The 14,692-nt window shown below is 33.9% G+C and overlaps 2 protein-coding genes across 10 annotated transcripts in view; both read right to left on the minus strand.

Moving 5' to 3' along the window:
- Positions 1–2,688: 2,688 nt before the first annotated feature.
- On the minus strand, positions 2,689–6,262 carry LOC134246877 (uncharacterized). Of its 2 annotated transcripts, none has more exons than XM_062729223.1 (5): positions 6,108–6,262; positions 3,543–3,665; positions 3,373–3,448; positions 3,038–3,154; positions 2,689–2,899 (listed from the first exon to the last, which is right to left on the minus strand). In XM_062729223.1, exons 1-5 carry the CDS (start codon positions 6,173–6,175, stop codon positions 2,822–2,824), a joined length of 462 nt encoding a protein of 153 aa, XP_062585207.1. In that variant the 5' UTR covers positions 6,176–6,262; the 3' UTR covers positions 2,689–2,821. The 2 variants fall into 2 exon arrangements, with proteins under 2 accessions (XP_062585207.1, XP_062585208.1); XM_062729224.1 differs by having other exon boundaries at positions 6,065–6,148.
- A 1,432-nt stretch (positions 6,263–7,694) lies between these two features.
- The window catches only part of LOC134246891 (dystrophin-like), a 156,460-nt gene continuing 149,462 nt past the window's right edge, over positions 7,695–14,692 (minus strand). For all 8 annotated transcript variants that reach the window (XM_062729235.1, XM_062729233.1, XM_062729234.1 and 5 more), the window contains 8 exons: positions 13,566–13,637; positions 11,976–12,020; positions 11,545–11,611; positions 11,195–11,286; positions 10,670–10,904; positions 9,657–9,792; positions 9,356–9,430; positions 7,695–9,122 (listed from right to left, as the gene is read on the minus strand). In XM_062729235.1, the coding sequence (XP_062585219.1) occupies positions 9,016–9,122; positions 9,356–9,430; positions 9,657–9,792; positions 10,670–10,904; positions 11,195–11,286; positions 11,545–11,611; positions 11,976–12,020; positions 13,566–13,637 (829 nt within the window). In that variant the 3' untranslated portion in view covers positions 7,695–9,015. The remainder of the gene's footprint in view (positions 9,123–9,355; positions 9,431–9,656; positions 9,793–10,669; positions 10,905–11,194; positions 11,287–11,544; positions 11,612–11,975; positions 12,021–13,565; positions 13,638–14,692) is intronic.

A 14,692-nucleotide genomic window follows, 5' to 3' on the forward strand; every position in this document is an offset into this window, starting at 1 on the left:
CTGGCACCGTGCGCTGTGCATTGTGCGTTAATATTCGAACATTTTAGCTTCTCTGTGTAATCCCTCCCTGTGCCAGGGGGTTGGGGCGAAACCAGTACAATTGATGCAATCTTAAAAAGCTTCTTTACTCATTGACATCAAGACGTCAAACTGTTGTCCTAATTTTTATCAGTGTTGAATCCTCTACCCAAATTGTGAAATTCATTGCCCCAGGACCAGGGGCTCTTGGGTTAGGACGGGGCTATAACGTTATATAGTGAAATGCATTTTTTCTTTGAAAATCTCCTCCTCTGCTCCAGGATATTAAACAAACTAACTACATGCATAGTTATGATAAGAAAGGGTGTCTTCTCCAGAGTTCTGAAATTCATGACGCAAGGGTCAGGGTTTCTAGTGCTAGGGTGGGGCTATATAAATTGTATAGTTAAAATTTGATTCAGATTAATCGGAAGATAATAACCGGTCAGGGACGTAGCAACAGGGGGGGGGGGGTGCCACTTTTTTCCGCAACATTACCTTTACTATAGGAAATGTTCATTGAAAGTATGGTTGCCCCCCCCCCCCCCCTTTTTACCATTTTTTTTTTTAATTCATTAATCGTGGGTAAAATTGTAATTTAAATTAACTTGGCTTTTAAAAATTTGCCCCCCCCCCCCCCCCCCCCAACGAAATAGGATTTTCGAGTTTGGGAAACTTTTATTTTTTTCCCTTTTTCTTTGTTTGCTTGTCAACTTTTTCAGGTAAGTTAATTTTTTTTTTCTCTGGTTGCCCTCCCCCCCCCCCCCCACTTTCAAAAACGATGCTACGATTTAATTATTAAATTCAATCTAAAAAACTTATCATTTAAATTTTTATATCAACCAAGTAATTATATTTGCAAATACTAAAATTCCCATTTCGCCTTAGTACATTAAGTTTTTCTTACCTGAATTTCACATTTAAAGCGAAATGGGAACATACCCCTATGATGACATAGGTTTTTGCAAATTATTTTTTATTAATTTAAATGCATTACCAATAGAACAATATCTTTTGGAAGAATGCTTTAAATAAGTTTAATGATAAATATTGTAAAGTAAAATAATACTAAAAAAAGTATATTTTCTTTATCTAATCTATAATTCAATCTTCAAAACTAGAGGTACTGTGAGCGATGAGCTCACTAAATGATACCCCCCGCTTCCCATATGGTTATAACAGGTGAAAAAGTCCATGTTTTCCTGTGGCCGGGAAACCCAAAATATGTGTCGGATCAAAAAGTAAAATAGGAGGTGCACAATGGCAATATGTAATAAAGATTCTGTGAAAGTTTCATCAAATTTCATTCAGTGGTATGAGAGGAGTTACGGATAAGAGATGGGTACCCCAAAGCGTAACAGACGGACGGACAGACAGACGGACGGACGGACAGACGGACGTACAGACGGACGGACGGACGGACGGAATTAACGATTACTATATACCCTCCCGCTTTTCAAGCGGGGGGTATAAAAAATGTTCACAAGGGCAGCAACTCCTCGTGTTTCTTCATTCAGGCATATCTTCATACTTCTATTGTAAAATATTTTCCCTGATATTTACAATTCAAAATTATCTTATCAGTAGCAAGTATTTCGGATCTATCGGCATCAGAATTATCCATCGAACCAGTTTTTACATATTTTCTATAAAACTGTTTACAAAAAATGTACGATTTTTTAATGTTGACATATACTTCTTTATATTTATGTCTCCCATCTTAAATAATATGGTAACCTTTGCATTCTTTTTTTGCAATAATTGGTATATTTTAACCAGTATGTTTCATGAAAATAAATACAGTTTTTGTACTTTGCACCATTAAAATTGTTAAGGTGGAAAAGTCCTAAAACTTTTTGGAATGCATTGTCACCGATTTTGACTAAACTCAGTGTTATTGGTTTGTTCCCGTTTTGCACACATTTGAATTTCAATCAAAAAATATGTGCAAAATGGGAATTTTATCAGGTGATATAATTACTTATTTGATAGTCTGAACCATAAGTTGGTAGATAGGGGTGAAGTGAACATATAGTACAATAAATTTAGAAATTAAACCAACAAAAATTATTATGGGCATTACAATTTTTCATTTATTTCTTTACTTATAATTTAATTTTGGTTGTAACGCTGTATTTGATTGGATAAAAAATTATTTCATATCGTATAAAATGGGTTGCCTACGTCACAATGACTTGCGTCAAAAACGTATCAATCCGCCTGACGTTACATTCAAATTTTGTACAAACTGAAGTCACTTTGTTAGAACAATGACCTTTTTTTCTTACATCAAATGAATGAAAATTAAATTATAAGCAATGAATTTAATAGCTACCCATTTTATACGGTATAAACTGGGTTGGAACAGTTTACGCTTTTTTATAAAACCGCTTCGCGGTTTATAAAGCGTAAACTGCACCAACCCAGTTTATACCGTATAAAATGGGTAGCTATTAAATTCATTCCTTAAATATAACAAAATAGAATTTTTTTCTAAATAAGTAATCATGAATAGTAAATCGGTAATGGATGTCAATTTCTGAATTATCAGCTTTAAAAATTATTTGTTTTTTTTTTCAAGAAATGGCATTCATTTTTTTTAAAAATAAAATTGAATGAACATTTTCTATAATTAATGTTAAAATGTTATGTCTGAAAAAGGTGGGGGCCCTCCTGGTACTACGTGCCTGATTTAAACACTTTTTCTTCTAGATGTATTCATAATGATGAAATACAGTTTGAAAATATGTAAAATGGAGACATAAAAATGGATTTACAAATAAAACAGTATTTGGAATTGACACTAGAATTTCATTCCAACCACAAGTCCCAGTATGTATCCAAAGGAAAACAGCATATGATTCGTGAGGAATTCCTGGATCTGTAAATATAATATAAAATATATTCATATATTTACTTATTCATGTTACTACTGAATATAAAGAATTCATAGGGGAAAAATCATTAAAACTATGCATTATTCATTATAAAAACCGTAACTTATGCAAAGTGCACTTACTGCTTGAATCCAACCCGGAATCTTTTCCTTGGTGACCTCCTTTATATCTTTTCTGCCACTAAGGAGTCCCCTTAATTTATCCCAGTGAATGGTGATCACTCCATATCTCTCCGCAATCTGATCATATAAAACTTTTCCACAATGCAGCATATACAAATATAATGTACAATGGATTCGATATATGTAACATGAAAACCATACGAAATGTTTGCTCAATAATCATATATACAAGCATTTACAATACTGTACCCTGGTACATAATATTGGAGAACCTAAATATTCTATAATTATATATTCATATCATAAGATCCATTTACACTCTCTTTAAAACTCACCGAGAACACAATGATAAATATTGCCATGTACACCAGAACAGTGTTTCCAATGTGAAGCAGAAACCAGATGGTAGCCCTGTGTATAATGACAAAATGTGAAGGTATTGTCAAATCTGTTAAATATATACGTCAATACGTCATAAGATGGAACAACGTAAGTGTACACTTACCATCCTGCAACGGCACCAATAATGGGCTCTTTGATTGGGCGGCTAACCAAATCGAAAGGCCATGTGATCCATGAAAGTGTCCATGTCTTTAAACTCTCAAAATCCATTGTTTTAAATTGTAATCTGAAATTTTTTTTAGAAGCATTCTAACCATAACTCATACCAAAAAATATTATAAATGGAACCAGAAGTCTCTGTCGAGACTGAAGCTCTACTGGTTTGTACATATAGCAAAGGAAGAGAAAAATACTTAAGCAGTTGGGAATTGAAACTATATAACAGCAATAAATAGAATAATGATCCTTGATTTAGTCTTTCTATGTTCTTAGTGTAGTCTACTTGCATGCCACAATATATTATAATCAGACTAAAACTGTATTTGAGTGGTATTTTGAAAGTATTAAACAGAAATTTCTATTTTTAGTAACCAAGGCAATGATGTTCATCGAAGTCTAAAACTGATAAACAGAATTGTGTATCTTAGTGTAGTCTACTTGTGTGCCAACTTACATTGAAATCAGTCCAAAACTGTAGGAGACGTAGCATTTTAAAAGAATTTCACAGAAATTTCTACTTTTAGTAACCACGGCAACACTGTTCATTGAAATCAAAAACCGATAAACGGAATTGTGTATCTAAGTGTAGTCTACTTGTGTTCCAAGTTATATTGAAATCAGTCCAAAACTGTAGGAGGAGTAGCATTTTGAAAGAATTTCACAGAAATTTCTATTTTTAGTAACCACGGCAACAACGTTCATCGAAATCAAAAACCGATACACAGAAGTATGTATCTTAGTGTAGTCTACTTGTGTACCAAGTTATATTGAAATTAGACCAAAACTGTAGGAGGAGTAGCATTTTGAAAGAATTTCACAGAAATTTCTATTTTTAGTAACCACGGCAACACCGTTCATCGAAATCAAAAACCGATACACAGAAGTATGTATCTTAGTGTAGTCTACTTGTGTGCTAAGTTATACTGAAATCAGTCCAAAACTGTAGGAAAAGTAGCATTTTGAAAGAATTTCACAGAAATTTCTATTTTTAGTAACCACGGCAACACCGTTCATCGAAATCAAAAACCGATACACAGAAGTATGTATCTTAGTGTAGTCTACTTGTGTGCCAAGTTATATTGAAATTAGACCAAAACTGTAGGAAGAGTAGCATTTTGAAAGAATTTCACAGAAATTTCTATTTTTAGTAACCACGGCAACACCGTTCATCGAAATCAAAAACCGATACACAGAAGTATGTATCTTAGTGTAGTCTACTTGTGTGCCAAGTTATACTGAAATCAGTCCAAAACTGTAGGAGGAGTAGCATTTTGAAAGAATTTTACAGAAATTTCTATTTTTAGTAACCACGGCAACACCGTTCATCGAAATCAAAAACCGATACACAGAAGTATGTATCTTAGTGTAGTCTACTTGTGTGCCAAGTTATATTGAAATTAGACCAAAACTGTAGGAGTAGTAGCATTTTGAAAGAATTTCACAGAAATTTCTATTTTTAGTAACCACGGCAACACCGTTCATCGAAATCAAAAACCGATACACAGAAGTATGTATCTTAGTGTAGTCTACTTGTGTGCCAAGTTATATTGAAATTAGACCAAAACTGTAGGAGGAGTAGCATTTTGAAAGAATTTCACAGAAATTTCTATTTTTAGTAACCATGGCAACACCGTTCATCGAAATCAAAAACCGATACACAGAATTATGTATCTTAGTGTAGTCTACTTGTGTACCAAGTTATATTGAAATTAGACGAAAACTGTAGGAGTAGTAGCATTTTGAAAACTTGTTTACAGACAGACAGACAGACAGACGGACAGACGGACGGACGCCGGACGCATTACTATCGCATAAGCTCTTCTGGTCTCTGACCAGTAGAGCTAAAAATTAATCAGATGTTTGTTTGACTAAGAATATAGTATAGGTACATATATTTTTAACATCCTATTCTATTATACTTTATGAAACTTAGCTACATGTACATGTAGCATGCCCGTGGCAACGGTTTTAAAATTTTGCTCAAATTTATACCCGGTATATGCCACAACAACTTTACTCATCAATTTATTTATTTTTGACCAGAATGTGATACAATCTGTGAATTACATTCTATATAATCATGCTGTGTCTCGACCAGTTATACAAATGTAATGAAATTTGACAAAAAGTGTACAAGTTTATAGGACTACATTCTGAAAATGTGCATTTGAAACTATCCATCAAATGTATATATGTACTCATAAACTCTTGCTTTTGTTTTCTTTCAACCAATGAGGGAACCCGACTGTAAGTACATTGTACAGAAGGGTATAGTGTAATCATCGTATTTTAATATTTTGTGTGAAAAAAATTAAATCATACTAGTGCCCCCCGTCCCCCAGGCAAGTTGTTACACAACCCCCCTTCCCGGCCCTAACTAACCTTTAAAAACCTTAATACAATGTGTGTACCTACATATAACACATAATACTATTTAAACTTATCAGATTGTTGAAGCATACTTACATATAAGGACCTCGTAAATATCTTGAAACATAGACCTATATACCTTGAATGTACCGATATGAAAATGAAAGAGGGAAATTCCAGTTCCCTGTTTTTAGACCACAAGTGCATTCTGACAATGCCATTCTATTATAAAACCAGTCAGGGAAATATACTCGTGAGTCGATGAAATGCGTTTTCAAAAATTCAACGCACTAATATTGTTTCCGTGTTGGCTCCGATTTTTCCGCAAAGTCTCTTCTCACTATTCTCCTATCAATTCTTTTTTTCCTACCTGTAAGATTTGTGATATGTGGAAAATCTATGGTATGAAAAATATGCGGCGTTTAAAACTATCTTTAAAACATCCCCCAAAACTTCAACATCTTTCACCAGTGATGGAAATAGACTTAGGATATATACATGTATATATATATATATATATATATATATATATATATATATATATATATATATATATATATATATATATATATATATATGAAACAGTAAATCAAGCACACAAACACACCCAAAAGAAATCAAAAAGGGGGGGGGGGGGTTGCAATACGGTCGAACATTCCAACGCATTTTTATACATCCGCTTTAAATGCAGGGGGAATATTAATATAGTGATGGACCGGGATGTCCATCCATCCGTCCGTCTAGCTGAATTGTACGTATATTTTTTTTTCAACATGCCTTACCTACTGAATTTTGATTGATTGATTTTATATTGTTTAACGTCCCTCGCGAAATGTTTTTACTCAATGTAGACGCCACCACTTGCCGACGGAGAGCTGCAAATTCTGTTCTATACTCGGCACTCAGGGCCATTAAGCAGTGAGATTTTTTTCGTCCCAGCATGCACCTACTGCGACACGGGACCTCGGTTTATACGGATTCATCCATAGGACCAGCCTCCACGTCCCCTAGTGGGATTCGAACTCGCGACTAAGGATCAACTACTTACTTCGCGACTTTAGAGCAGACGCTCTAACCACTGCGCCTGAATTTTGAAAATAGTCATTGAAATCGCTCCAGGAGCAATACTGAAAATTATAAGGTTAGAATTTTAATAATAAGCAGAATTCTTTTTTTAAATTTTCAAACAAAATATGTATTTATATTACATTTTGGTATCATTTAAGTTCTGGGGAGGGGGTGGGGGTTTCAATTGTCTTATGGACACAGTATGTGTAAGGGGGTGGGGTTCAAAATCTTCCAATTTTATTTGGATGGTAGTGTTGGGGTCAGAATTTTTGGACAAGAAAACCTTTTCAAATTAGCTCTGATACTCCAATAAGGTGCAGGAACGCTAATTTTGGATGCATTGGGGGAACATAAAAGCTATTCAAACAAAATAATCTCTAAGTATGATCAATTTGGTAGTATCACTTTTTACAACACACTTTGAATATTTTTAAATTTGTAAAATTTTGGACCAAAGTAAAGCCCTTTATATATAGCCTGCTGCGTATAGACGTGCAGATAAAGACCTCTCCAAGAAAAAAAATGTACCAAGAGAATTGCAGTTCAAAAAGTCTTTTCAGATCCAGACACACAAAGAATATACAGTGTACCTTCTATCAGAAAACTGTACTTTGTACAAGTATCAGAGGAAATATAAGTAATTAACAAAAAAAATGAATTCATTAATGCATAAATCTTTATTGTGTTTGATGTGAAACACATCAACTGATATACATCAGAGAATGTATACATATATCATTTGTAGTACAACTGTAATAATTCATATAGAATAATAAATGACTATCAATAGTTTTGACACCAGGAAAATAAACTCAAGATGTAGTTCGTTTTATACTCAAGGATTCTGAATAAAACATTTACTTTATGACCTATATTATTTATCAAAGTGGCTAAATATATCACAAAAAGCAACTCAGCCCAGATCAGCAGTTTACATTTGTATAACATACTTTTAGTTGTAGTACAAATTATTGTCAGACTAAATGGTTTTGTTTCAGTTTAATTATCAAATTGCTATTTTAATATGTCATATTGAATATCTTAGGAATACACAGTTCTAATATTGAAATAAAAATAATGAACTTAAAATTTAAATGCAATTATAGATGTATTTAAAACTATATACGTTTTTTTCTGGATTACAGCAGGAAAAATATCTGGTCTCCAAGTCAGTGAATTTATAGTCAAAAACTACACATCATCTTGGAATAATTTGTAATATATGAAAATTATGACATGAATATCAATACTAATTATACATTACTCCTTGAACTTGTAGAGTGCCTAATGAATTGTATTCAAAACATCTTGAAAATTGTTACAAAAAATTAGCACCATAACAAACATACATATGGAATTATGTGAAAAAAAAATATTCACTCTGCTTTTTTAACAGAAAGAATAATTTTACATCTGTAACTCTTCTATAAAAGAATTAAACTAACAGCATACTTCTTGCAGCAAAACAGTATACGTGTCAAAATTTTGTGTATTTCAGCTTTGAATAAAGTAATAGCAAAATTCAACACAGGTATCGATATTATTAAAATCACAACCAAATGCAAGTGTAACACTTTATTTTTAGTGCAATCAATGCATGTAAAACAAATCAAAACAATTATCCATTAAAGTCAGGAAAATATCAATGCCCTTGTTTTTGACAACCTTATCAACAATTATAGAGAAATCAGGATTCCTTCCTTACAACCATAAAAGTTAGATTCAAAATTCTTAAAAATAAAAAAATTCATACAACCATGCGGAAAATTCATTTTTAATATAGTGTAAACCACAACGTAAAAAAAGGGAAACAACCATAATCAATTCTTGTGAATTTATCTCTTCCTGAAAGACGAGTATTGATGTTGAACATAAATGACTTCTACATACACATGTATATAAAAAGATCAGTACAGATTTTGAGGAATAGCTGTCCCGGAATTAAGAACGCGGTTACAGAGAATTACGTGTACAATTATCTAATCCTCCTCAATCTCCCCGTCCTCCGTCATTACCGTCACCAGCGAACCCACCGCTTTCCCGATCTGTCCCGCGGAATGGAATAAATTTCCCACACTGCTGTTCCCTGTTTAATAAGAAAATTAAATGCACGTTCAGCATATGTACAATGTGAAATTCAAAACATTTTATACTGGAAATAATTTCAATTACATTCCAAATGGTAATGAACTTTTCTGATAACTTTTCAATTTTCACTTTTGTAAAGTGTGTCTCGAATTTATTAAAACATCTAATTAAATGCCTGTTGTGCATTGTGAATTTTGAAATATGAACAGGAAACTTTCTGGTCGATTTTACCTTTGTCTTCGGAATATGAAGTGCTGGTGTTGGGAACAATATCACTCAGGTCTCCATTCTCCTCTGACTTTCTCTCTGTAATAACAAATAAATTTTAAATATCAAACAATTTCACAAATTAGTAAATAAATAAGACAGTATAATTAAAATTATTGATGGGCTTTGTTTCAAGTGAGAAAATAGTTGACGTGGCTTAAAGTAGTAAGACCTATGTATTTGCCTTAATTTTGTCTTAAGTAGACATATTAATGTCACAGTGGTAGTTTTACAACTGAACTATTTTTTTTATTAGCTGACTGACCTGAGTGTCCATTAACTATAGGTGTCGACTCCATGGCAGGGCTGAAGTTTGATTTGGACTGCCCCTGAGGGCCAGAACTGGTGGATGAGGGGGTGGTGGGAACTGAGGCGGTCACCGGTAAACTGGTATCCTGGGGCTGAAATTACAGACATGATCAATGTATATAAATAAAACAAAGACTTAATCTTAAATATACCTTCATAAAACTTATATAGTAACTGCACAACTGAGATTGCAATATACTTTAGAAATTATTCAGCTTGTGTATATCATAATGAACCAGATACTTGACTGAATACTGGTGACACAGTAGTCCTTACTTGAAATTGGTCACGATCAGGGGTGTGCTATACAAGTTCTTCTATGTTACCAACAATCCTGGTATATGTATCACACATCAATTTGTTAAAATTAGCTTTATTAAATCTAGTAAATGACTGAGGTTACTAGAGATAAGGTAGGGGTATCTAGAAAGCATCCTGATTTTCTTGGTGTTGGGAGTGGAATGGGGTTGGAGATGCCCTTTTCCTGGTCTGAGAATCTGGGATTGCGGATGTGATAATGAGGAGAATGTCCTCTTTTCCAGTAGGTGTCTCAACCTCTGAAGCTAAGGTGAGGAAAGGGGCAACCAGTTAAGTCTGAAACTTCATGATTGTATGGAATTGATAGTGAGAAAGAGAAGGGAGAAAATGTCATTACCTGGATTATGCAAACATCCCAGTGTCTGAAACTGGGGGGGGGGGGGGGGGGGGGGGGGGGTGGAGGAAGGGAAGGGAAGGGGAGGGAGCTCCTCATTAAACAAGTGTCTGAGAAATGGATAAAGTCAGGTATGGGGGACATCTTGACTTGTTCATTGTCTTAAGACTGCATGGGGTCAGGTATGCCGTTATTTATTACCTGGTCCAGTAAATGCCTCAGCCTCTGAAGCTGAGGGTTGGGATGAGGAGCCTCCTTACATTTTCAGAGTCTGAGGCCTAATAGAGGTCAGATTTGCTTTTATCAATTCCATGTACCTGGTCCAGTAGGTGCCTGAGCCTCTGTAGCTGGGCCTCTAACTGCTTGTTGTGGTCCTCCAGTATCCTCATCCGTGACTCCAGACGACCTTTGTGTTGCCGTAGTAACTTGGCCTCTGCGATCATTTCCTCGTCGTGGTCCTCTGGTTCCTCCATGGAGTCGGAGAAGCCGTTGCCGTTGACAACCCTCATGTCATTAGCCTGTCGTAACCGGTCATACTCCGCTTGGAGTGTCCTACAGTGATACAAAAATTACTCTTACCATTTTTTGGTAAGAGCCATTAATGCAAATTGAAATAGCCAGAAATGTAGAATTCAATGCAAGCTGACTTCATCACACACAGTAACTGGAGCAAGGTTAAAATCTTGCTTTATTTTTTCTTTTTATTGAGGAAAAAGTACTGAAAATCTCCAAACTTGGAAAAATCCTGACTTTATGATGTTGACTACTTTGAAAAGTTTTCTTCTTCACAAGCAAAAATGAGATGCCTTAAAATTCAGTCACTAACTTATATCCAGTCTTACTTGTTTTCGTCCTCCAGATCTCTGATCATGGCCTGGAGTTCTGTCTTCTGCTCAGAGTCCACCGCCATCATTATCTGCATCGGACTCTTCAACTGAAAAAAAAGACAACATCAAATTTTTATCTTATATCATTTCTTTTCACACATTGATTTTTTCATTGAAATTCAATAATCTGACATTGCATCCATTAAAGTGAAAAGTGAAAATTTCCCATTGTTTTCTCATCTTTGTAATTTTCACCTTGATTTCTTATCTTTATCTAAACTGTCATTATAATATATAGTTTAGTGGGACAACTTCAGTTTAACGTAATATACTGATTGAAATCTCACACTGAAAAGAGAACTCACTGCTTGGTTTGAGGTATCTCCATTAAGGCTCTGGCAGTATTGGGCTATCAAATGATGTTCATCATCTCTGTAATAGTCAAGTCAAGCAATTTTATATATTTAAAAACTTCTTTGTTATCCTTGTAAGGGAGATGTTATAATAGAAACAATCCATCAACATATATTAACGACTGTGCATGTAGTCACTTTTGGACATGTATTTGTCAGGTGTTGAACATTCAAAGATATATTGTTACAACTACTAGAAAAGTTTTTTTAATTGTCAACAAATACATTTACTAGTAAGAACAATATGGTTCACTCTCGACTAATAAATTTGAAATTGAAAAGCAATTAAATCACAAATCTGAGAATCTTTCCAAGTGTTATTGGACACCTTCTTTACGCTAGATTCAAACAGTAAGTGCAGAATTGATTAGACGAAAACTTACGAGTCTGGAGTAGATGAATTTTGCCTCTGCTCCACTTCAGCCAATCTGAAAGAAGCCATGACAATACGATATTAACCTGTCATGTTACCCTGTCTCCTGACAACTAAGTCAACATAAAACTGAGCAGGAGTTTGCTATAAGCAAGAGAAGGATGAACAGTTGATGACAAATTCTCTTGCTCCCTATCAATATTGGCAAAGTATCATACTGCCTGCAAATTTCTGATCCATTTTATGATTTGTGAACATGCATGCACATAAAACTGATGAGGTGCAATTCATTTACACCAACTCATGACATTTTAACAAGATCCCACATTTCCTTTGTGACCAATATTACCTAAAATAAAAATAATTTTGCACAAACTTAATCAAATCCAAAGAGAACATGCAAGCACATTACAATTAACAAACACTGAAATGTAAATTGGGAAATAACACACAACCTCACAGTTTGATTTGAAAGAAAAATGATGAAAACTTGCTATTCCACAGGGGTTTCAGTTCCAATATTTGCTGGACCAAAATCGCAAGCGCATCAATCAACTGTTACGTAACTTACAGACCGCAAAATACATAGAGCCTTTATTTCAAGTTTATTACGTAACTTACAGCAGAAAAATGCAGAGGCTCTATTTCATATGTTCCTTATACCTCTGCAATTTTTGGAGTGAAACAAAAATCAATTACAGCAGACACAAATATATGTCTCCCAAAGTGTTCTTAAAAGCAGGAATCAGAAATAGACCTGTTTTTTTTCCACTGCCAGACAAGGCTTCATATGATTAACTTAATTGTCAGATATAGCCTAAAAGCTAGGAGACAATATATACAAGCCATCAAAAGATTCACATGGGAGAAGTCGCAGCAATATCCCCTTTGAGGAAAATATGGAGCTTTACAGTAATACATCATGCATCTAACTGATTACTGAATTTGACACAAAGATTTGTCACAGAAAACAGAAGTGGTAGAATAATATAAAATCCAAAGATTATAGTGGAAAATAAAGTAGTGGTTAAAATTTAATTATCATATGCTTAATTCTACTTATTTCTTTTTCTTCAACTGTAAGCAGCTATAATTTTCATTTCAATTAAGAAATATAAAAAAATTAAATCAGTGTGACTCCATTTTCATTTTATGATAACTGCAGGATCATTAATTCAGTAATATGCTCCATTTTCTTTTCATTGACAAGTTCATTTTAGAAACTTGAATTAAGTTGGACTCAATTTGTCAGTTCATTGAAGAAACTTGAATTAGGTTGGACTCAATTTTCAGTTCAATGAAGAAACTTGAATTAAGTTAGACTCAATTTTCTTTTCAAGTTCATTGTAGAAACTTGAATTAAGTTGGACTCAATTTTCTTTTCAAGTTCATTAAAGAAACTTGAATAAAGTTGGACTCTAATTTCACTTTAAGTTCAATGAAGAACTTGAATTCAGTACGACTTCTTTATTATTCAGAGACACTGAGGAAACTCAGTATAATGACTCAAATTCAGCTCAGGTTCACAGAAAATCTTGAACTCGGTATGAATCAATTTTGATTACAGGTAAACTGAAGAGACAAATTGAGTATGACTCACCTATTGGCGTAGAGCTCGAGACGGGAATGCATATCATGGGACGAGATACTGTGCTGCGGTGATGGCGAGGGACTGAAAAAAAAACATATATATTTAGTTCTGAAAACCATATCATTTAAGACTGTACATTTAACCAATATATAATCTAAACACAGTACATTAGCCCATAAAAAGTCTTGGAGACGAATTTCTATTCCAGATATTTTAAGAAAAATAAAAAGCACAATCTAAATGCCAAAAATTCTGGCTCTGGGGCCATAAAGCTTAGACAAGCTTACTTTCATTCTCAGTCTTACTCACTTTAACTCAAGGGATAAATAGTGGGAAAGTAAGATCGAAATTAAAGTGAGCTCATCTGAGTTTCATGGCCCTTGGAGCTTGATAGTCTTTTACCTGATATAAGGAGTAACAAATCTAAAATGTTAAAATTTTCCTCTTTTTTTGCACAAGATAAAAATCTCAAACCAGTGCAACACAAGTATGCACTAAACATTAATCCACAAAGAACGAAGCACAAATATCAAACTTTTCTCTGTATATGCTGCAAGTCCTTATAATTAAGTCCCCCACTTTTAAATTAGCCTTCCTTGGTGTTCTATTGCAAAACCCAGAATTCAATTACGCACCTCCCCAATCTTCAGTTCGGATTTGTCAAGATCGATAGGTTTTAAAAGAAGGAAATTTACCTGGCAGATTGGACGGAAACTCATTAAGGTGTTCAATTTGCTTGTTGCTTTCATAATGAATCAAGCTAATTGACATTTAATGTATTTTAGAAAGGTGTGATAAAAAAGAATTTTAAGGTTGTAAAAAAGTTTTTATATGAGCATTCAACCACACACTCCAAATCCTTAAAAATGAAATTAAGATCTACACGTTTCTCTCTCATCCGTTTGTTTTTCTAATACAGTAATATTGAATCTTGAATTCAAATATCCAATTTTTTATTTCATTTTTTCTGATCTTTTAATTCTACAGAATTAAGCAATACATGTAACTTATCAAAAAAAAAAAAAGACCAACTACTTCAATGTATCACCATTATTACTACCCAAAATTCAGGATTGAAAAAAAAAGACTTAGAATTTAAAATTTCCTTTTTACCTGCAGAAATCCTCACCAATGCC

This window comes from Saccostrea cucullata, unplaced genomic scaffold, assembly GCF_032062105.1.
Source record: "Saccostrea cucullata isolate Sc308-1 unplaced genomic scaffold, CSIRO_AGI_Scuc_v1 ctg111, whole genome shotgun sequence".
NCBI lineage: Eukaryota > Metazoa > Mollusca > Bivalvia > Ostreida > Ostreidae > Saccostrea > Saccostrea cuccullata.